At 41.7% G+C, this 24,406-nt stretch overlaps 1 protein-coding gene across 5 annotated transcripts in view; it reads left to right on the top strand.

The window, feature by feature from the left end:
- The window catches only part of tbc1d32 (TBC1 domain family, member 32), a 235,636-nt gene that overhangs the window by 184,591 nt on the left and 26,639 nt on the right, over positions 1–24,406 (top strand). For all 5 annotated transcript variants that reach the window (XM_069886883.1, XM_069886881.1, XM_069886880.1 and 2 more), the window contains 4 exons: positions 13,494–13,563; positions 14,392–14,507; positions 20,074–20,228; positions 22,071–22,211. In XM_069886883.1, the coding sequence (XP_069742984.1) occupies positions 13,494–13,563; positions 14,392–14,507; positions 20,074–20,228; positions 22,071–22,211 (482 nt within the window). The remainder of the gene's footprint in view (positions 1–13,493; positions 13,564–14,391; positions 14,508–20,073; positions 20,229–22,070; positions 22,212–24,406) is intronic.

Here is a 24,406-nt window from a genome sequence, read left to right as displayed (position 1 = left end):
CAGGCTCTCCACTCAGCTCTGGATCACTTCGAAAACAGCAACTCATACATATGGCTGCTCTTCAATGATGACAGCTCAGCCTTCTACCCCATTATTCCCTCAGTGCTGGTTGAGAAATTCCAAACCCTGTGCCTCTACACCCCCTCAGCAACTAGATTCTTTTCATCCTCAACAGAAGACCACAGTCTGTACAAATTGGAAACATGTCTTCCCCCTCACTGACTATCAACACAGGTGCATCTCAAAGATCCGTGCTTAGTCTACTATTCTACTTACTATACACCCATGACTGTGTGGCCAGGCATAATTTCAGTGCTATCTACATATTTGCTGATGTCACCACGGTTGTTGGCAGAATCACAAACGACAATGAAGAAGCATACAGGAGGCTGATAGATCAGCTCATTGAGTGGTGTCACACTAACAACCTTGCACTCAACAGAAGCAAAACCAAGGAGATGATTGTGGACTTCAGCAGTAAGTCAGGAGTACATGAACAAGTCCTCCAACCGAGGGCTCAGTAGTGGAGAGGGTCAAGAACTTCAAATTCTTGGGTGTCAGCATCTCTGAGGATCTGTCATGGAGCCTTCATGTCAATGCAATCACAAAGAAGGCTTGCTAGCTTCTATATTTTGTGAGGTGTTTGAGGAGATTTGTTATGTCACAGAAGACTCTTGAAAACTTTCTGGCTCATTGCATCACTATCTGGCTCAGGACAAGAAAAATCTTTCCAGAGTTAACTCAGCCTGCAACATCACAGGCACCAGGCTTCACTCCCTTGAGGAAGTCTACAAGAGGCAGTGCCTTAAGAAAGCAGCCTCTATCCTCAAGAAACCCCCCACTATACAGGCCACGCTCTCTGCTACCATCAGGAAAAGGTACAGGAGCCTGAAAACAAGCACTCAGCAGTTCAGGGACAGCATCTTCCCCACTGCCATCTGATTCCTGAAAGATCAATGAACATTGATTTGACCTTACTTTGACGTCATGCAGTCATGCAGATGCTCCTCTGGCTCCCTCAACTATACTTTTATTTATATTTGTAAGGTGATTTATGTAAATGTCTGCACTGTGATGGTGCCACAAAACAAATTTTGCAACTTCTTCATGGCAATAAATTCTGATTCTGAAGATCTGTGGACATACATTTGGAAATTCTTCTGTTTCTCCATGTCTCTCATTATCCATTTAATTGAATATTTGATTTCGTCTCTGAAACTATCCAATTGTCCAAATGTATAGTTCTGTGATATTAGTTAAAAAATCCAGGTAAAATGTCTCTTTTTCCAAATTAAATGTAAAAAAGACTCATTGACACATACAGCATAGAATGGGCCCATTGGATCAACTTGTTCACCCTGACTAAGTTGGCATTCTGGGTGGTCCCATTTGCATACTTTTGGTCCATAACCTTCCAAGTCCTTCCAATCCATATATTTATTTAAATGTGTTTTGAATATTGACATTGTTCACTTTCCTCTGGCAGTTCAGTCTAGATGCGAATCAGCAACTGAATGCAAAAACAAACAAATGCTCCTCAGGTTCCTCTTAAATCTCTCCTCTCAACTTCAACCTATGCCCTCTAGTTCTTGAATCTTATGCCCTTGTGAACATTCAATGTATCCATACCCCCCAATGTCTCATAAACCTCTACAAGGCTATCCTTCAGCCTCCTACATTCTAGGGAATAAAGACGGCCTAAGCAACATCCAGGTAACTTGCTGATGCCCTTCCTATAGCTAGGTGACCAATGGCTTTTACAACTAAATTGTGAGGTTCTAACTTATGCACGCAGTGCACTACTCAATTCAGGGAGCAATGTCAAATGCTACCTACACAACCTTGTCACAACCTGAGTCACCACTTTCAGTAAACTAAGCACTTATACTTGTAGATCTCTACAACAGACCCCTAGTATTAACTGTGTAAGTCCTGCCCTGATTTGATTTACCAAAATGCAATGGTTCACACTGGTTGGAGTTGATTTCCATTTATCAATCCTTCACCCACTTCCCAACTGATCTAGATCCTGTAGTAAACTTAGATATCCTTCCTCACTAACAACACCATCATTTATGGTGTTATCTGTACTAACTCCACTGCCATCTACATTGTAAATCTAGATTGGACCTAGCACCAATCCCTGCACCAGAATTCTGGTCACAGACTCAGTCCATACGCTACAATCCTCTGATTCCTTTCACTAAGCCAATTTTGAATCCATGTAGCACCTCTCCTTGAATCCCATGCAATTTAACCTTCTAGACTACCACATGAGACCTTGACAAAGGCCTTTTTAAAGTCAATATATACAAAATTCACTGCCCTTTCCTCATCAATTATCTTTGTCATCTCTTTAAAAAAAACTATCAGATTTGTGAGGCGCAATTACGCATGCATGAAACCATGCTGACTTTCTCCAATCAGCTCCTGCCTGGTCAATTCTGTCCCTCAGTATCTCCTCCAGCAATTTTCTAACCACTGATGTCAAGCTCACTGGTCTCTATTTCCCTGGCTTGTCCTTGTGCTTTTAAAATAATGGCAGGATATTGTCCACAACCCCCACCCCCATTCTTCCAGCACTTCAACTGAGGCCAATTATGATGTTAATTAACTCTGCAAGGGCCTCTGCAATTTTCTTCTCTAGCTTTCTGCAAGATTTGAGGAAGCCCTTCGTCCTGCTGATTTGTGTGTCTTCATGTACTTCAAGGATGCCAATACTTCTATCCTGGTACTTCTTGCTCAATCCAAGACATCAGAACTCATTTGCTTCAATTCCTTGGTTTCCATGATCTTCTCCAGAGCAAAGAATTGTGAGAAATGACTATTTAAAATCTTAACCATCTCCTAGAAAAACAGCCAAATTGCTCTTCAATGAGAGCAATTCTCTCCCAAGCCACTATTTTTTTAAATATACCTGCAGACTCTCTTGGTATTTTCCTTTGTGTCAGCTGTCTCCATCTCCTGACCATTTTTTGCAGTTCTGATTTACCTGTTAAGCATATTCATTCACTTCTTACTCATTATGAATTTGTTTTTTCTGGTTTGCTTAAATCAAATCTATAAAATATTCTGCTTTTACTTGGAAAAAACATTGAAGATATCTGAATCAAAAGTATTTTAAATTTGTGTATCATTTGTAGTACGAAAATAATGCATAAACAATTTTAATTTTGAGGAGCTGAACTATATAATCAAGCTGAATTTAAGAATCAAATGTAAAAGTTTGTGGCAAGAATATTACAATTGGCATAAATTTCTCGAGGAAGGAGGTAATAAATTTAATCAGAAAGTGAGGCCTTATGAAGTCTCTTGTGTCCAAGCAACAAGTTACACATCAAAGTTCACAGATGAAAAGCAGCTTCGTACACAGATTTAGATTCAATTAGTACATAGTAAAAGTGTAAAATAAACAAAAGGAGTCAGTAACATTATGAGACATGAATAGGGTGTAAAATTAGAGAGAAGGAAAGTTTTTGCAGCTAGTGTTGCCATGCATACATTTTAGTCAAGCCCATTAACAGATCTGAAATGCATTGTGCTAATGAATGTTTCAAATTTGTAAAATTGTTCACAAAATTACATGAATAATGATAGTCAAGAAGAAAAAGATATTTGATCAAAAGGTGGAAGCAATAACCATAACATTTCTTACTTAACTCTAAACTTAACCCCACCATGCACAAATGTGTGTGTGTGTGGCAAAACCCAAGCCATTACAATTTAGGCATAATTCTGAAGAGATGATTTTAAAGTTCAGTCTCAGAAAGCTGTTGTGTTGAAACTCAAAGCCTTTACTGCTGTTCAAAAGTTCTCAAACTCATGAATTCTTGTAGGTTTGTTTTCAGAGAATTGTTTCTTCATACAAATGATTTCCTTCTTTTGCATGGAGGTTTCAGAACTTGTGTTTTCTTCCATGATGATTTCATAAACCTTAGCAAGGGTTACATGAAGTGGCCATGTAAAAATGGACACAATGAAATGGTCCTCTTTTTAAAGAGATAACAAAAGTGGTTTTTCCTTGCCACAAATTTGTGTATTTCCCATGGTAAATAGAATACAATAAGAACAGTACCTCCCTCACTAAAGGCTACTGCGTTTCTGACCTCAGATGTTATATCGGTCCAAATTTCAGAATGTTTTTCTGAAATGTCTTTATTACATGACATCCCTGTTGTCTTTTAAGTTTCTTCAAACCACTTCACAAGTACAATTCAAAAGCAAATGACTCTTATCTGTCTACTGGCCATTGAGTCAAAAGTCCTCTTTGTGCACACAGGTGCTTCTCCTTAGCAAACATCATTGTTCCAGCAATTGAATGAACCATTTCATTCTAATTTTTATTGCTCTGTTTTCCAGATGCTGCATCTCTGAAAATGTCTTCTTTCTGAGAATTGTGTGTATCTGTGTGTTCCTGTCCATCCCACAAAATCCCTTTACTAAGAAATATATGTAATTTTAACCAAAGATTAATAATAATTCTGTCACACTGGACCATTCTAAGTAAAGTACTATACAACTCCAATTATCCAAAATAGTCAGGACCGGGCTGATGTCAGAAAACATTTTTTTGGAGAACTGGTCATTTTTTAAAATCAGCCCAGTGGCAACAGCAAATCACTTGTATGAATCTTTAAACAACAAGGGACGGCTTTGTAAGCATTAAATTAATGTTTAATTCTCACCAAAAATAATGCTGGCTGCCACCGATCACCACGACCTCCCAATCGCTGATCCCTGGGGAGGCTTCCCAGGCCGGAGGAACAATCACTGGCACGTCGGGAGGGTCCTGTCTCCCCAGTCACCAGAGCTCCTGATCCCGAGTCCCCACTCTGAATCCTCCCCTGCCAAGCCAGTGTGCGTGTGACGGAAGGCCGGGCGAGAGTTTGGAGTCAGCTTCAGAGAGCTCCACTGTGCCAAGGAGGGAAGGAAGGTGAGGGGAGGAAATGCCACTGAGCCCGAGGTCCCACTCCTGCCCAAGAGTCAGAGGTCCCACTCCTGCCCGGGAGGCCTCTCTCCTTGGTGACCCTGGGGCAAGGGATTCTTATGACCACTTGCAGCTGAGAAACAGTGGCACCCTCAAAATGATGAGATCACATTTCTTAATTTCTACATAAATGGATCCTGAACAAAATAAATGGTCATAGTTCTTTGTAGTTGTAGCTACATGATAATTAACTACTAAATTAGTGCATTTAGGTAGATTTGAATTTAGATTGTTCTGAACAGAAATAATTGCAAAGTTGAACAGGATTAAAGCCTTGTTATTAGGATCCTAGTTATTGTGCTTCATACAGTGAGGCAGGCGGAGGCCCCGGTCCGGACAGGGAGTGGGAGGCGGCGGCCCCAGTCCAGGCACAGGGAGAGCAGCAGCGGCCCCGGCCCCGGTCCGGGCGAAGGGTAGACGGCGGCGGCCCCGATCCGGGCAGGAGCAAGGGGGAGACGGCGGCCCCAGTCCGGGCACAGGGAGAGCAGCAGCGGCCCCGGCCCCGGTCCGGGCGAAGGGTAGACGGCGGCGGCCCCGATACGGGCAGGAGCAAGGGGGAGACGGCGGCCCCGGCCTCGGTCGAGTGAGGCAGACGGAGGCCCCGGTCCGGGCAGGGAGTGGGAGGCGGTGGCCCCAGTCCAGGCACAGGGTGAACTGCGGCGGCCTCGGCCCCGGTCCGGGCAGTATGGACCGACCTAATAGGGGAGGCAGACCCCTCCAGCCCGGGTAAGAAACCTGCATAGGAGAAGGCCACTCCGATATAAAACCTACGACCCAAGGACCTCGCTGCCACGTCCCAGCTTGCTTGGCCACGGCACACGAACCATGGGTGTAAAGGGTGGGGCCAGTACTGCGCGCACTGCACTCCACCTAAAAGCTCCTTTGCGCAGGCCCGAGGACAGGTCCACGTCCTCCCCCTCAACGTCCTCCCCCTCCACGTCCTCCCCCTCCACGTCCTCCCCCTCCACGTCCTCCCCCTCAAAAGATGCTCACAAACTCAAGCTAGCATGCTGGAACATCAGAACCATGCTAGACAAGACTGACAGCCATCGACCTGAACGTCGGTCTGCCCTCATTGCACATGAACTCCTCAGACTTGACATCGACATAGCCGCTCTCAGTGAAGTCCGCCTGGCAGATGTAGGCAGCCTCCAAGAACGCGGCGCGGGCTACACACTCTACTGGTCTGGCAAGCCTTCGGATGAACGACGCCTATCTGGTGTAGGCTTCATGGTCAAGAGCTTCATTGCCTCCAAACTCGAAAACCTTCCGACAGGCCTCTCGGACCGAATCATGTCCATGCGACTCCCACTTCAAAACAAGCGTCACATCACCCTCATCAGTGTCTATGCTCCAACCCTCCAGGCGGAACCAGCAGAAAAGAACAAGTTCTACACCGACCTGCGCAACCTCATCCAACGTACCCCTACAGCCGACAAGGTTGTCATCCTGGGCGACTTCAACGCTCGTGTCGGCAAAGACTCAGAAACCTGGCCAGGAATCCTGGGCAAGCATGGCGTCGGCAAGTGCAACGACAATGGGCGCCTCCTGTTGGAGCTCTGCGCAGAACAGCGGCTTGTCATTACAAACATCCTTTTTCAGCAGAGGGACAGCCTTAAGACCACCTGGATGCATCCCCGATCCAAACACTGGCACCTCCTGGACTACATCCTGGTGCGAGAAAGTGACAAACAAGATGTGCTCCACACCAGGGTCATGCCTAGCGCGGAATGCCACACTGACCACCGGCTGGTTCGCTGCAAGCTCAACCTTCACTTCAAGCCAAAGCCCAGGAACAATAAAGCCCCCAGAAAGAGGTTCAATGTTGGAAAACTGCAGTCAGACGAAGCGAGAGGAAACTTCCAGGCAAACCTCAAAGCAAAGCTCGACGTTGCAACCCGCCTCACGGACCCGTCCCCTGAAACCCTCTGGGATCAGTTGAAGACTACCATACTGCAATCCACTGAAGAGGTACTGGGCTTCTCCTCCAGGAAAAACAAGGACTGGTTTGACGAAAACAGCCAGGAAATCCAGGAGCTGCTGGCAAAGAAGCGAGCTGCCCACCAGGCTCACCTTACAAAGCCGTCCTGTCCAGAGAAGAAACAAGCCTTCCGTCGCGCATGCAGCCATCTTCAGCGCAAACTCCGGGAGATCCAAAATGAGTGGTGGACTAGCCTCGCCAAACGAACACAGCTCAGCGCGGACATTGGCGACTTCAGGGGTTTCTACGAGGCTCTAAAGGCTGTGTACGGCCCCTCACCCCAAGTCCAAAGCCCGCTGCGCAGCTCAGACGGCAAAGTCCTCCTCAGCGACAAGATCTCCATCCTCAACCGATGGTCAGAACACTTCCAATCTCTTTTCAGTACCAACCGCTCAGTCCAAGATTCCGCCCTGCTCCAGCTCCCTCAACAGCCCCTAAGGCTAGAGCTGGATGAGGTTCCCACCCTGGATGAGACATATAAGGCAATCGAACAACTGAAAAGTGGCAAAGCAGCAGGTATGGATGGAATCCCCCCAGAAGTCTGGAAGGCTGGCGGCAAAACTCTGCATGCCAAACTGCATGAGTTTTTCAAGCTTTGTTGGGACCAAGGTAAACTGCCTCAGGATCTTCGTGATGCCACCATCATCACCCTGTACAAAAACAAAGGCGAGAAATCAGACTGCTCAAACTACAGGGGAATCACGTTGCTCTCCATTGCAGGCAAAATCTTCGCTAGGATTCTACTAAATAGAATAATACCTAGTGTCGCTGAGAATATTCTCCCAGAATCACAGTGCGGCTTTCGCGCAAACAGAGGAACCACTGACATGGTCTTTGCCCTCAGACAGCTCCAAGAAAAGTGCAGAGAACAAAACAAAGGACTCTACATCACCTTTGTTGACCTCACCAAAGCCTTCGACACCGTGAGCAGGAAAGGGCTTTGGCAAATACTAGAGCGCATCGGATGTCCCCCAAAGTTCCTCAACATGATTATCCAACTGCACGAAAACCAACAAGGTCGGGTCAGATACAGCAATGAGCTCTCTGAACCCTTCTCCATTAACAATGGCGTGAAGCAAGGCTGTGTTCTCGCACCAACCCTCTTTTCAATCTTCTTCAGCATGATGCTGAACCAAGCCATGAAAGACCCCAACAATGAAGACGCTGTTTACATCCGGTACCGCACGGATGGCAGTCTCTTCAATCTGAGGCGCCTGCAAGCTCACACCAAGACACAAGAGAAACTTGTCCGTGAACTACTCTTTGCAGATGATGCCGCTTTAGTTGCCCATTCAGAGCCAGCTCTTCAGCGCTTGACGTCCTGCTTTGCGGAAACTGCCAAAATGTTTGGCCTGGAAGTCAGCCTGAAGAAAACTGAGGTCCTCCATCAGCCAGCTCCCCACCATGACTACCAGCCCCCCCACATCTCCATCGGGCACACAAAACTCAAAACGGTCAACCAGTTTACCTATCTCGGCTGCACCATTTCATCAGATGCAAGGATCGACAATGAGATAGACAACAGACTCGCCAAGGCAAATAGCGCCTTTGGAAGACTACACAAAAGAGTCTGGAAAAACAACCAACTGAAAAACCTCACAAAGATAAGCGTATACAGAGCCGTTGTCATACCCACACTCCTGTTCGGCTCCGAATCATGGGTCCTCTACCGGCACCACCTACGGCTCCTAGAACGCTTCCACCAGCGTTGTCTCCGCTCCATCCTCAACATCCATTGGAGCGCTCACACCCCTAACGTCGAGGTACTCGAGATGGCAGAGGTCGACAGCATCGAGTCCACGCTGCTGAAGATCCAGCTGCGCTGGATGGGTCACGTCTCCAGAATGGAGGACCATCGCCTTCCCAAGATCGTATTATATGACGAGCTCTCCACTGGCCACCGTGACAGAGGTGCACCAAAGAAAAGGTACAAGGACTGCCTAAAGAAATCTCTTGGTGCCTGCCACATTGACCACCGCCAGTGGGCTGATAACGCCTCAAACCGTGCATCTTGGCGCCTCACAGTTTGGCGGGCAGCAGCCTCCTTTGAAGAAGACCGCAGAGCCCACCTCACTGACAAAAGGCAAAGGAGGAAAAACCCAACACCCAACCCCAACCAACCAATTTTCCCTTGCAACCGCTGCAATCGTGTCTGCCTGTCCCGCATCGGACTGGTCAGCCACAAACGAGCCTGCAGCTGACGTGGACTTTTTTACCCCCTCCATAAATCTTCGTCCGCGAAGCCAAGCCAAAGAAAAAGTACTACTCATTTTATTGGTCTCAAATATTCACCTCCAGAGTAAATGCTGTGTGAGGACGTGAATTCATTTATTACTGTTCAAAATCCATGTTGCTAAAAGCAAAGTGAGTTTACATTTGCTATTGGATTTTTGTTCATGAAGGCAAAATTACCTTCTTGAAAAACTATGGCTGCATGTTGATTTGATATCGAAGCTTGATTGTTTGTCCTTTGATCTATGAGGCAAGAAATAAGAACATAATGAAAAAAAAAAGATTGGCTTCCTTCCAAGACAATTCCCTCTCCTTTTTCATCTCTACAAATTCATTTTCAGTCAACACAAATCTGTTCCTTCATCCTGACTGGAATAGATAAACAAAAAATCTCCATGATTTTCATGATTTTTGTTCTCATTTCATTTGTTTTAATCTCAGAACAATGTTTTGTCTGGTGTAAAACATTTTTGGGGGGGTTGATTTTTAAAAAATCATTTTGATGTTTATCAAGAAATAATACTGAAGACCATACTAACTCCATTTAATTGTATTAATTAAAACTTCCTGTAATCATATGTTTGATGATGAATTCGAGCAATATACAAACAACAGATATCAGGCTATCTGGTCTCTAATTTTCCAGTGTGTTTTTTTTTCCTCTTTAATATAGTAGGATTTGTTAGCCTTTGGTCTTCTTAAATTTTCTGTTACTTATAAAACTATCCATTAACTGCATTTATTATTTTTCTGTAACGATCAGTACAACATAACTGTGTTTTAACTGTTTATGATTTATTCACTATCATTTGTCCTATCTTTATCTGGCTATGGATTGATAATGATTTTTTTTAAATCATGGTTGTAGAAGTCATTGTAATTTTTTTAAATCCTTGCTGGTTTTATTATTTATCTTTATTAGGATGACTTTCTTGAATGATTACTGAAATAAGGATTTTCAGCTCCAAGCTGAATTTTTTTTTCAGGCTGTGGTCCTGAAAACAAAATAAAATGTTGACAGGAGTTTTGATAGAGGATTACAAGATTATAAATGCTCAATACCTGATAATTCATATATTCAAAAATTTGTTTCCATGATAAGGGAATGTGTGGAAAACCAGCAGCTGCAAAGAGATGTTATGAATTCAGTGGCTGGGTTGGGGGTGGGGGGAATTGGGGGGAAGCTGTGGAAATTGCATTAATCAGTATTTTCTAAAGAGAATTGGAGAGATAATTGGGGGAATAATTTGCAGGGCTATGGGGAAGAGAAGGGATGATATTGATGGGATTGCTCAGCCAAAAATCAGGATAGAGTTGACAGGCAGATTGGCCTCCCATAATTTCATGAGGTTCAATCTTATTTAAAACTTATTAAGGTCATTTCATATTGATATTTTTGCAGTCAGTAAACTTAAAAAAAAACAAATCATACTGGTGACATTTATTTGGTGTAGGGTTCTTTAAAATTAAATCTGATTTTCTAAATGTGTTATGTCAACAGAAAGGTACTTTTGGACCATATTTTAATGAGGCTGACAGGTACCTTTCACTAAGGCACAATTTCCTTGAAATTGGTCAAGTACCAAAATGTTATCTTGAGCAATGAGACATGATTAAATCTAAAGTTTATCTCTGCAGCATTGCTCTTAATGATTTGGAGAAAGTCTATTTCAATATGCAGGACTGATCTGATATTAGCACTTATTGGTACTGTAGTCCTTCAAGATATTTGGTTTGCTGAAAATAGTTTTAAAAATAGTTTTGCTCTTGAGTCAGATAATGGTTGATCCTTATCTGAAATATGTTTACATAATTTTACTTCATTTCCTTAAAAAAAAACTTTTAATTTTTGATTTAAAAATATTCAGATTGGCCTGGTCTTTAGTGCAGAATTAGTCTCTGAAGAAGTAACACTAATTACTATACTAAGATTTTTAAAAGGCATTTCATATGTGGGCTGCATCAAAGATTATTAGAACCATAGAACACTACAACACAGAAACAAGCCCTTTGGTCTACCTAATCTTTGCTGAACTATTTTTCTGTCTAGTCCCATTGATTTTCACGCAGGGAGTAGCCTTCCATGCCTCTCCCACCTATGTACCAGTCCAAATTTCTCTCTTAATTATTGAAATTGAACCCGCATCCACCACTTCCGCCGACAGCTTGTTCCACACTCTCTGAGTGAAGAAGTTTCCTTTAAGGTTCCCTTTAAACATTTCACCTTTCATCATTAATCCGCATCCTTTCGTTCTTGTCTCACCCAAGCTCTATGGATAAAGTGTACCCTTCATAATTTTGTATACTCCTTTCAAATCTTCCCTCATTCTCTGAGGCTCCTAACCTATTCAACCTTTCCCTGTAGCTTGGTAACTTGGCTCAGTCCTGGCAACATACTTGTAAATTTTCTCTGCATTCTTTCCCTCTCACTTGTATCTTTTGTGTAGGTAGGTGATCAAAACTGCAAGTGGTACTCTGAATTTTGCCTCACAATGTCTTGTATAACTTCAATATAATATTCTAACTCCTATATTCAGTAATTTGATATATGAAGGCCAATGTGCCAAAAGCTCACTTTATAACCCTATCTACTGTGATGATACTTACAAGGAATTACGTATCTGTATTCTCAGATCACTCTGGTCTACCACACTCCGCAGCGCCCTACTGTTTACCATACAAGTCCTATGCTGGCTTGTCCTTCCAAAGTACAGCAAATAAACTGTCAAGCCAGTTTATTTTCATCTAATTGCACAAGTACAAACCAATGAAACAGCATTCTCTGGTCCTCGGTGCAAAACATATAGACATACAACCAGACATACACACAAACAATATATATGCAGGACAAGTATTTCATCCGTACAAACAAATAATGAAATAATGTTTCAGAAATCTGAGTGTCTTGGATGGTGAGTGTGAGCAGTTCCTTTGGTCATTCCGCATTCTCACTGCCCATGGGAAGAAGCTGATCCTCAGCCTAATGGTGCTGACACTGATACTCCTGGATCTCCTTTCTGACAGAATCAGCTGAAAGATGCTGTGAGCAGGGTGGAAGGGGTCCTCAATGATTTTGTACACCCTCTTGTACACCCTCTTCAGACAATGATCCCAGTAGATCACGTTGATGGGGGGAGGGAGATTCCAACTATTCTCTCTGCCACTCTTATAGTCCTGTGGACTGAGCTCTGATTTATTTTTTTGCAGCAACCACGTCACACGATGATCTAGCCAACCAGGACACACTTGATAGAGCTCCTCACACTTCTCTGCATTAAATTCCATCTGCATCTTGCAGCCCATTTTTTTTCCAGCTGGTCCAGATCCACTAGTTATCTTGCTAGTCAGTCAAACTCTGAGTGAGGTAACAGAACTCAGCAGGTTGGATAGAATCAGTAGGAGAAAAAAAAGAACCTTTTTTTAATTCTGATGGAATGTTCTGGGCCAAAACATTGAGCATCCTATTTCTCCCATTGATGCTGCTCGACCCACTGAGTTCCTCCAGCAGATTGTTTGTTGCTCCAGATTCCAGCATCTGCGGACACCTGTGTGGCTTGAAGGACTACAGTTCCAATAATTGATAAGTACCTAGATATAACTCTGAGTGCAATTATTTTATTTTGTGTGCATGTTTTAAATAATTTTGTGCACTTTAAATTGTTTGTAATTAAAGATTATTTTTCTGTATTTATTAAAATATGGGGATAAGGCTGGAAAGGGGTACTGATGGTAGTGATCAGCCATGATCTGTAAAATGGCGGTGCTGGCTCGACAGGCCGAAGGGCCTACTCCAGCTCCTATTGTCTATTGTCTATTGTCTATTTCAGCTGTTTTTAAATCTATCTGATAACCAGGCTAGATGTGGCCCACTTCACTTTATGGGAGAACTCTTAGACAATAAAGTGGATCATTTTAATCTTGGTGGTCAGGCACCACAGAGAGCAAATCAGATTCCGTAATTTACATCCTAAATATATTCAGTCCATTATATCTGCAACGGATCTTTGAAAGAAATGTGTAACTTGTCTCACCACTTTGCTCTACACACATAACTGCAATTTTCTATGTCCTTGTAAAATTTTAATTCTCTCAAGTAAAATTTTCCATATTATAGCAACCCATTTTGAACAAAAGGGCACGTGATGGTAGTATTTCATGGATGTAGTATTATTTGATGTTCCATTTAATCAATATTTCTGCTTTCTTGATCCATTGATGTTAGGTTTTCAAATGATACTGCACTGTAGCTTCATTTGATTATCAAGCTTAATATTCTTTTTGTTGTTTTCACAGCAACTGACACTGTTGTCCAGCATCTAAATCTTTCACCTATTCAACAACTTGGAATAAAGACGGTTGTCAGGTACTTTGCAATTTCTATACATCTATGAACAAGCTATTAATCTTTTGCTTTAATGCAGTAAGTTCTAAAATTAATTAGAAGTGTTAAAATATAGGTACAGTACAACTCCGATTATCCAAAATGGTTGGGATGGGCCTAGTCGGATAAAAAATTTTTTCAAAGAACTAGTCATTTTTTAAAACAGCCCAGAAGCAACAGCAAATAACTTGTAACAGTGTTTAAGCAAACAACAAGGGAAAGGCATTTTAAGCATTAAAATAATGTTTAATTCTCACCAAAAAAATGCTGGCCATCACTGATCACTGACACCTCCCCACCAAGGCCCTGCTCCTGCCCGGGAGCCCAAAGTCAGTGCTGCTGCCGTGAGTCCGACATCCCTAGTCGGTTCAGCTCTGAAAAGAATTTGAATAAATGAGGATTTATGATTTGTGAATGATATCCTCATTTATTCGAAATTTTTAAAATTTTCAGATAAATTAGTTCAGAGAATCCGATTTCAGATAATCGTAGTTGTACTATAATTGTCAAAAACTGTGCAGTTTCTTTTGGGTTTCTTGATGTAATTTGCTTTTCATTACATTAGGGGGCACTAATGCAGTTACAAAAAGAAATACATGTACAGTATTTACTTCAAGTGTAACTATATTTAAAACTATTTTAACTAACTTTTCTGCCTGTATCTTCCATAATTTCAATAAACAACTATGACAAATATATTCCTGTAGTAATTCAACCTTAAGATCTTTATTAACATAATATTCATGAATATTGACTATTAACACAGAATATTCTTGTAATTGGCTAGTTATAAGATATTTCTCTTTGTAGATATGGCAGATTCCTTGGAGTCCTGAAATCTGATTCTGATAAGGAACTTGCAATTTTGCTGATGCACTGTGATACATTTTTGAAGCAGCAGCAAGTGGCCATAAACTCTTCACTTTGTATCCTTTTATGTGATTTGAATACATATTTGTTTCCCCTCAAAAGCCATAAGCCTGTATTTGCTACTGCAAATTACTCAAGGAATACATATTTGATTACTATTGGTTCCCAAACTCTTTCTCAATGTTTTTCATTCCCACCAGGACTGACTGTTCATTTTATCTTTACCCCCACCCTCCCCCCTTCACACTAAAATTCCTGGTTTGATAACATAATTAACTTGAGATTATTTTGGGGGCATTTTAAATAGAATGAGAGGTAGGATGCAGAGAGGACAAATAAGTAAATACTTTTTTTTTCACTCAGATCCTCATATGTTATGTATCAAATGAAATTTTGTCATTTACAATGTGCTGTGGCTCTGAACCACTTGGTATCATAAAATTTTATCTATGCTGCACCCTATTCTTTGAGGTGGTAAGTTCAGAATTCATCAAATGATATTTTACAAAAAAATGGGTTGAAATTGAAATATGACATTAAGATTCATTGTGAGTTTTGTTTAGTATTTGCATGTGATTTAATCCTATGCTATTAATGTCAGACAAATCTATACTGTTATAGTTTGTGGCATGCATAATGGTAAATTATAAAATTGCTAGCTCAATAAATTTGGAATTAGAAATATGAACAGAAATAGTGAATTAGTATTCCAGACAGAGATCTCGCAAATGAAGTTCAGTTTTGACAATGAAAGTTTCACTACTAGAGCAATTTTCCAGTTTCTTCTTGTGGAAGCTGAATAACCTGCCCATTTATTTCTAGAATTTTCTAGTAATTTTCTATAATTACTGCAGTAGTAAGAGACTAGCATGAGAAGTTACTTGATGTCTACTATTTGAAGCGACATACTTTTTTTATATTTGTTTTATCTTTATTTAAATATCTTACAGTCCATGCAAAGGCAGATTAAAATACAATGCAGAACTTATTGCATCTCGTGAAGATTTTTTTTCTCCATATACTCTATCCAATTTCTTCATAGTCTTAAAATGCTTCTCACATCAACTCCCATTTCTCTCTCTAGAGAAACCAACCAAATTCTGTTCAATATATCATGACAGGTCAGATTTCAGATTTATTGACAAGAGTACACACATGACATCACATACAACCCTGTGATTTTTTCTGCGGGTTAGGCAGAATTAACACTTATTTGTACTGCAAAAAAATCTCTACACAATATAAACAAATAAAGAAATGTAAACAAACTGTGCAATACAGAGAGGAGGGAAGAAACTGTAAAGTGTAAAAGTCCTTAAATGAGTCCCTAATTGAGTTTATTGTTGAGGAGTCTGATGGTGGAGGGGTAGCAGCTGTTCAAGAACCTGGTGGTGCAAGTCTTGTGGCACCTATACCTTTTTCCTGATGGTGGCACCGAGAACAGAGCTTGTGCAGGTTGGTAATATCTTTAATGATTGCTACTGCTCTTTGACGGCAGTGTTCTCCATAGATGTTTTCAATAGTTGTGATGTCCTGGGCTGTGTCCACTACCTTTTGCATGGATTTACGTTCAGGGGTATTGGTGTCCTGAGACGAGACTGTGATGCAGCCAGTCAGCACACTTTCCACCATGCATCTGTAGAAATTTGCCAGGGTTTGTCATGTCATATTAAACCTCTGCAAACTTCTGAGGAACTAAAGGCACTGAGGTTCTTCCTTCACAATGCCATTAGTATGTTGGGAAAGATTCTCTGAGATAATGACTCCCAAGAATTTAAGTTTGCTCACCCTCTCCACCTCTGATCCCTCAATGATCACTGGATTGTAGACCTCTGGTTTTTTTCTTCCTGAAGTCAACAATCAGTCTCTTGGTTTTGGTGACATTGAGTACAAGATTGTTGTCAGTGCACCATTCAGCCAAGTTTTCTAACTCCCTTCTTGTATGCTGACTCATCGCCTCTTTTTCTCCAACCCACTACTGTGGTATCATCAGCGAATTTGTAGATGATATTATCATACCAAGCCATGCAGTCATAGATTTAATTATTTAGAACAAGGGGCTAAGAATGCAGCCCTGAGGTGCTCCGGTACTGATGGAGATTGTGGAGGGGCTGTTCTTACCAATCCTTACTGATTGTGGTATGGAGGTGAGGAAATCAAGGATCCAAGTACACAGGGGATGTCAAGTCCCAGGTCTTGGAGTTTGCTGATCAGTTTGAGGAAATGATGGTGTAAAATGTTGAACTGTAGTCAATAATGAACATCCTGATGTATCCATCTTTGCTGTGCTGGTGTTCCAGGGTTTTATGTCGAACCAATGAGATAGCATCCACCATAGACTCGTTGCTTCGGTAGGCAAATTGAATGGATCCTTATAGCCACTCAGACAGGAATTGATGTGCCTCAACTCCAGCCTTTCAAAATACTTCTTCACTGTTGATGTGAGTGCCACTGGAGATAGTAATTTAAAGTTACCACCCTTTCCTTGGGCACCAGTACAATTGACGCCTGTTTGAAACAGGTGTGTACCATGCCCTGCTGAAGTGAGATGTTGAAGATGTCCATGAATATGTTGGTAGGTTGGTCAGCACAGATTTTTAATACTTGGCTGGGTACTCCGTCCGGATTAGATGCTTTCCTCGGATTCACTTTCATGAAGCCAGCTGTGCGTTATCCTCTGAGAATTATCAAGGGGCATGGGGGTGTGCAGCAGTAGTTCTTTCTTGTTCTGTCATCGAATTTGGTTTAGAATGAATTGAGTTAATCTGGGAGTGAAGCTTTGCCATTTCCTACTGCACTACATTTGGTTTTGTAGCATGTCATTTAGGCCCTCCCACAGTTGTCAGGTATCTTTCGTGGTGTGGCGGCCCACCACGGCAGCAATCGAGCTGGTGTTCCTGGCAGCGAGCGCAACCAAAGGCCAGCAGCCCGCGCAGCAGCACTTGCTCCAACAAGCAAACCGGCAAGGGCAACCCCAAAATGGCACAGGCAATGACAGTTTGCAGGAAGAAGGGCAATAACACTTGTCTTACATGTAAGGCACATCTCCAGCAAGGATAACATGGTGGCCCACACACTGTCCAGGTAAAGTACTATCAAGGGGAGTGGGCTTGGTAGCACTGGCGGAGGTACAGCAGAAAGACTAGGAGATGCCCAAACATCGGGACTGCATCTCCAGGACAACACAGTTGGCACAGGTAACACCACCCTCCTGTGCGAAGTGGCCACCGGTCAAGTGGGACCCATCGTCCCAGCGGCTTGGAGATGACAGGTTTTCAACTCCATCCAAGGACTAGCTCACCCATCCATCAGGATCACGGCCTGGCTGGTGGCCAACAAATATGTGTGGCATGGATTATGGAAACAGGTCAGCACGTGGGCAAAGGTGTGCACATAGTACCAAACAGCCAAGGTACAACAGCACAGCAAGACCCCACCTCAGTACTTCGAGGCTGCAGAACAAAGGTTCGACCACATCCACGTAGTCATAGAAGGACCCTTGCTGGTATCCCAGGGTTTCTGCCATCTGTTCACGATGGTCGACCACTTCACCAGGTGGCCAGAAGCAGTCCTACTGGCAGACACATCCATAACCACTAGGCCCCTCATCTCATCATGGATGGCACGGTTTGGGATACTGTCCCACATCATATCTGACAGAGGGGCTCAGTTCACCTCCCGTTTGTGGTCCGACCTTGCCAGCCTGTGGGGTGCCCAGCTGCATTAAACAACAGCTTACCACCCACAGTATAATGGATTAGTGGAACGCTTCCACAAGCTCTTCAAAACTGTGCTCATGTCCGGACTCCAAGGACCCAACTGTGTAGACAAGCTACCATGGGTGTTGATGAGCATCCGCATGGCACACAAGGAGGACCTCAACATGTCTTCGGCTGAACTAGTCTACGAAATTCCACTGGTGGGCCGGGGAGAATTTGTACCATTCCCAGGCAGACAGCAGGATGACTCTGCAGCATTCCTCAGCAGGCTAAGGGATAGAGCTGACAACCTGGCCCCGATTCCACCTTCCAGGCACGAACACACGAGGACCAACATGCCCAAAGACCTGCAGGTCTATGAATATGTTTTCATTCCCAGGGGTCCACATCATCCACCACTTTAGAGGCCATACAAGGGTCCATTCTGATCATCCACAACAATGGGGCCACATTCAAGCTGTAGGTCAGAGGCAAGACCACAGACAGGCTGAAACTGGCTCACCTAGACCTGGCGCGCCTGCTCAAGACACCAGCACCATGCTGAAGAGGCAGGCTACTGAAGGCTGCAGAGACTTTGCCTCTGGGCACCAGGGACAATAGCAAGGACAATACCGCCAGTTCTGGGGGTGGGGTGTCCGTGAAAGCCCACCGCCACAGCGATCGAGCCAGTGCTCTGGGCTGTGAGCACAACCAAGGGCCAGCAGCCTGCACAGCGGCACTGGCCCAAGCAAGCGAACCAGCGGGTGAACAGCAAGGGCAGCTTAAAGGCCAGCGACCTCAAAATGGCAAGAACAGAGAAAAAAGAAAATGACAGAAGCATCAATTGTTAATCAAATTGAGATCAATGTAATTTATAGCTGAAAAATAATCTTGATGACAGCTTGCCTTAAACAGAAAATTGTGGAAATTGTGATTCATATCATACTTTGCTTGTTATAACCTAAAGTAATATCCCAGGTCATATTTCATCCAAAAGTCATATTCTTCTCCTATCCAAAATGTTAACAACAAAATTATGAATCCTTGACTTATTGGATGTGATTCCAAATTTGTTTACTTTTTGAGCTGACTCCTCAGCCATAATCAAGAGGACAAATAGAAATACCATCATGTTCCTTTATGGAGGTCATTCATAATCTGAACTTTTTTTGCATGTATACAATATTGCTATTTCCGTGACCATTTAAATTGGTCAGTAAATATTGTTCTTAACATCCTCTTGAATTAGATGACTTTTAAATGTTAAAAATGCATACATTCAAAATCTAATATTGCAAGTTAACAATTTTGCTTTGAGAATTTAATGTTGCCTTAATCTGACCAACACCGTCCAATCTTTCACTATTTTAACTAATTATCAAAACTCTCTATATTATATTCCTGCAGACTATGAAATAATTATGGACAAAAGATGTTCCCAGGGTTATTCTTCAAACATTCAGAGTTGTCATCAGGGTACACAGAAGGGAGCAGGAAAAGATTGGCTCTTGTTACACTCATCATTAGCTGATTCTTCTGGTGATGCTATGACTAGAAGTTGGCCGGTGAGAAGATTACTGACTGGCATCACTGCTTCTTATCTAATAACATTCAATACTGGTTTCTGCCATGAGCTGAACATAGTACAATATGAGTTTATATTTCACATTGTTTCGTAATAAGAATTGCACTACTAGACAATTTAAAATAATGCAGATTAAAATCAATGCATAACATTATCAAACATTTAATTTAATGTACTTTTAAGCTAAGGTTTTCACCTCAGCTATATAAAATTATGTAAAAATACATAACATTTTTTTGATCTTAATGGAATATAAGATCAGAATTCAAATTTAGATAACAGGAGTGGTGTCTCAAAAATTGATTTATGCTGTCAGGTTTCCTTGACTGCAATTTACAGGCTCTCTGCAGCGAGGCTATGTTGGGCATGACTGGTTTGCATCCACCATGTTTTTGATCATGTCAGGAGATGGAGAAAGAACACTAAAGTTCCTGCAACAATTTTCAAACCTTCTTGTTTCAGCATTTCTCTGGCTGCCTCGGCTACATTGCTCTGTATGTGTTCCTGTAGGAAAATGTAAAACTATTGTTCAAGACTTTTTATTGCATTCCTGGTTACAAGCTTTTGAAAAGTTGTGGATAAATTTACTCTCTCTCCTGCTTCCAACAAAATGGACTTTGGCATCAGACCAACAGGGTTCAGTTTTGGACTCCATGTCCCGGTTTTCAGGGACTACCAACAAGCATGTATAATCCATGTCCTAATTTTCTGGGACTGTGTTTATACCCAAACTTCCAGCTGGTTGTACTGGTGTCCATACTGTAGTTTACCCATGGACCCATGAAAGGTTAAAAATGGCTCGAGTCCAAAGGGTTCAAGTCTAGACTCGTTGACGTTGAGCAATATGGGGATTGTATTGGTTTTGTTAAATGGTAGAGTAATTGTCTGAGTTTTGAATTTTGAAATGTGATTAACAGAAGTGTTGACTTCTCTGCACGGCAAAAATAGGCTCCTAAAAAAAAAAGAGTAAATGTTAATCTGACCTAAGACATTGAAATACAGTCAAAATATTAGACACATCCTCTTGAATATCTTTGTTTCAGAAGAATATCCAACCTATGCTGTACTAGCTGCTTCAATGAGATCCTGAAACTTGACTACAGCCTTGCCTCAACAATTAGGCAGTGAGATCACAGTCACTATTTGCTGCGTTTAAGACCAGTAATGAGCAGCGTTGTTGGATTACATAGGAATGATCATTGAGGGGTGATTCAAGCACCAATGCAGGTCTTTAATTGCATTTGTTTCAAGGAGAAGGTACTGCTGATGGGACCAGACCATGCTTTGAAATGCACATTAAACCAACTCTGGAGGAAAATGGGCAAAACTAATTAGCTGGAGGAACTCAATGGGTAGAGCAACATCATGGGGAATGGGGAGGAGAAAGGGAATTGTAAATCTGAATCAAAACCATTCATGGAGGGTTTTGACCCAAAATTTAGACAAATTCCTCCCTCCCCATCTTCCCTCAACCACCCACCACGATGCTACTCCACCCACTGAGTTTGCCTTAATCCCAGCATCTGCAGATTCTGTGTGGGTGAGACTACGTTTTCACTTGACAATAAGGTTGTATCAAAAAGGGCCCAAGGCATTGTGCATGCTGAAATAGGCCATGCACGATTTACTGCTCAAAGGCGCCTTGTATAAGAACCATTTGTTCACAACTTTGTACTTTTCATAATAGCAGCATAAGAAGAAACTTTGATTTTGGTAATCTTCCATCATTTTTGTATATGAATTATAAAAGCTACTGACTTAGGTTTTTTTTCCTCGTACTAATTATTTTACCCATATAGTTTTTTTTAAAATTGTTCATGAGGAAGACCAGCTGTCAGTTTATGGCAAAGGGTTTTATTTCGAAGGTGACTGTCCATGGTCATCTTCCCTCCAGTTTGTATTTACCCTCCTTCTTTTGTAATTTTTTGACATTAGAATTAAGATATTTTCTCTCATACTAATTTTGTTCGTAACTTGTGGAACAGCCAGCACAAGCATTTGTTTGAGAAGTATTGTGAATGTTTTTCAGGATTGATGAATATGTTTTCTTTTAAATAACAGCTGGACCTGAAAAGCTTCATGTGTTAGTGAAGTTTACCTTTAAGCGTTATTTCCCAGTGATTTTCACATCTTGAATTTTATGCTCATTATTAAATTATTGTTTCTGCCTGAATTCTCCAATGTAAAATAACATGGTAATATTAAAGCAAAACATAGGAAGTAAAACTTAATCGAGGCATACTTTAGGACAGGTACATGATAACTTATCCAGAAGAAATAAATCCTTAAACTATTTATGTAAATATACTCATTTGTTTTTGTTATCACCCTGGCAGATCCACCTTCCTATGGAAAGTGCTGAGACTGGTATCCATCCTGTGTATTTCTGCACAACCTACTACATTGAGATGATTCTGAAAGCTGAGTTACCACTTGTTTTCTCCGCATTCCGTATGTCAGGCTTCACTCCTTCACAGGTGACACTTTAATTCAAAGAAAATGCATATGAAGAGTTTCCTTATTGCAATTAGAAAGTTAATATACGTGATGTTTCAACTTATACTCATTTTATTGACCTGATACCTCCATTAAGGCATTCAGAAATTGACAATTTTAATCTTGCAATTTTATGGTATTTGTAAAGACCTGTAATTTTCAGCATTATTTATTTGAGGGTATTTGGTTTAAAATTAATATATCTTTTATAATTTCCTGTTACTCATGGTTAATCACTGACAATTTAATTATACTAATCTTGGAATATTTTCAATCACTTAGACACACATTTTTAGATGCTGTGAAAGTGCTGATGATCTGAAATTTTAAAAAAAGAAAAATGATAAATTCTCCAGCAGGTCGGACAAGATTTGTAGAGTGAGAAACAAAATTAATGTTTCAGCTTGATGACCTGATTCTGATGAAATATCATCAATCTGAAATGTTAACTGTTTCTCTCACCAAGGAAATTACTTGACTTGCTGGGGTTTTACAGCTTTGTCTGTTTAATTTTGATATAGTGACATGATTATGTCCTGTGTTGGGCATCACCAGATGAAAGATAATGTTTATTGCTGATCCCCAATTCCTCATGTGAACAAAGTAGTGAGCCACCTTGAACTGCTGCAGTCCTTGTGATGAATATAGACTCTCAATGCTCTTTCAAGTTTTCGACTTAAACATGATGAAGTACCAGTGATATACTTACAATTCAGGATGGTGTGCTACTTGTTGGGAGCCTTCAGATGGTGAGGTTCCTTTTGTACATACTGCTCTTGTCCCTCTTGATGCTAAAGGTTCAGTAGGCGCTGTCGGAAAAGCCTTGGTGAGTAACTGCAGAACATTTTGCAGATTGTATATACCACATCCATTGGTTCATGATAGTGGAGAACATTTAGAGTGATTAATGGGATGCCAAACAAGTGTGCCACTTAGTCCAAGATAGTGTTAAGTTTCTTAGAATTGTTGACAGCTGGGTGCACATGCAGACAATGGTTAACAGTTTGAACATTAAAAGTCTGCAGTCATGCTCAGGTGCTAAACTCCTAACTTACTGTGGAGAAGGGAAATGTTAAAGGTGTACCTCCAGTTAGCCAGATACAGACAGATGTGTTAACCATGCAGTTCATAGTACTGGGAAGTTTGGACTGCTGTTAGATCAATGGTATAAGGCAACAGCAAGAATACTTGCTCAGGAGAGTGATTAACCTCTGTGGAGCTTTAAACAAAGTTCTTTAATGATTCCTCAGAGGACCATATTTATTTGTTGCATGGACATTCAGACTCTGCAAGCTAAATTGCCTGGAGCTTAAACAAGATAATAGATATCCTGTATGCATACTGATTTTCACAAAGCTGTATGCCATATGCCTCTGGCTCAAGGAGGGATGATTGTTTCATAAAGATTATTAATAATTGACAGACCCAGTGAGTGAATGTTTTTAAAGGACTGTTTAGTGAAAGAAACGGTTGGTGTTGCTATTGCCAGCAAACTACAGGAATCTATTTATGTTTGGCAATGTGAACCTTGCAATGATAGGATTTAAAAATCAATGAACTAAAGATGCTAGAAATCTAAAATAAAAACAATGGAAATACTCAGCAAGTCAGAAATCGTTATCTGAAGAAAGAATTGGAGTTAATGCTTCAAGTCAATGAGCCTTCATCAGAAATGAAGAAGTGCCTGGTAAAATTTAAAAGTTAACACCAAACACCACCCTCTTCTTCATCATTTTTGTGTTCCAAGGGTGAATTCACTTGTTTCAAGAAGGAAATACCACATCTTCTGATTCAGCAGTATTAATAGATTCTGTGTTCGGATCAACTCCAAGTCCCTTTGATCTCCTCAGAGTGATAATCTTTCTCTAATAATATGCAATCAAATACATCCATGGTATTGTAGTGTCTGCTACAGACTAAGGAGATGTCCACACAAGGTGAGGGTGAAACAAAGACTGATGTCAATGGTTTGAATTCGCCACATGTCCGCGCTGGCCCGCCCACTTCTGGAAGTGACGTCATCGCCTCGCAGTGTCACTTTCTGGCCGCTGCCTGCTACGCAGCAGAGGAGGGCTCCTTAGCCCGCACGTGGTGCTAGGTGCAGGCTCCTCGACAGTGAATGGGAGATCATGCTATCTTGGACCGACCAGCCATGTGATTTGGCCCATTTACTCGT

Source organism: Narcine bancroftii, chromosome 6 (genome assembly GCF_036971445.1).
Source record: "Narcine bancroftii isolate sNarBan1 chromosome 6, sNarBan1.hap1, whole genome shotgun sequence".
Classification (NCBI taxonomy): domain Eukaryota; kingdom Metazoa; phylum Chordata; class Chondrichthyes; order Torpediniformes; family Narcinidae; genus Narcine; species Narcine bancroftii.
This window is presented reverse-complemented; position numbering and strand designations above follow the sequence as displayed.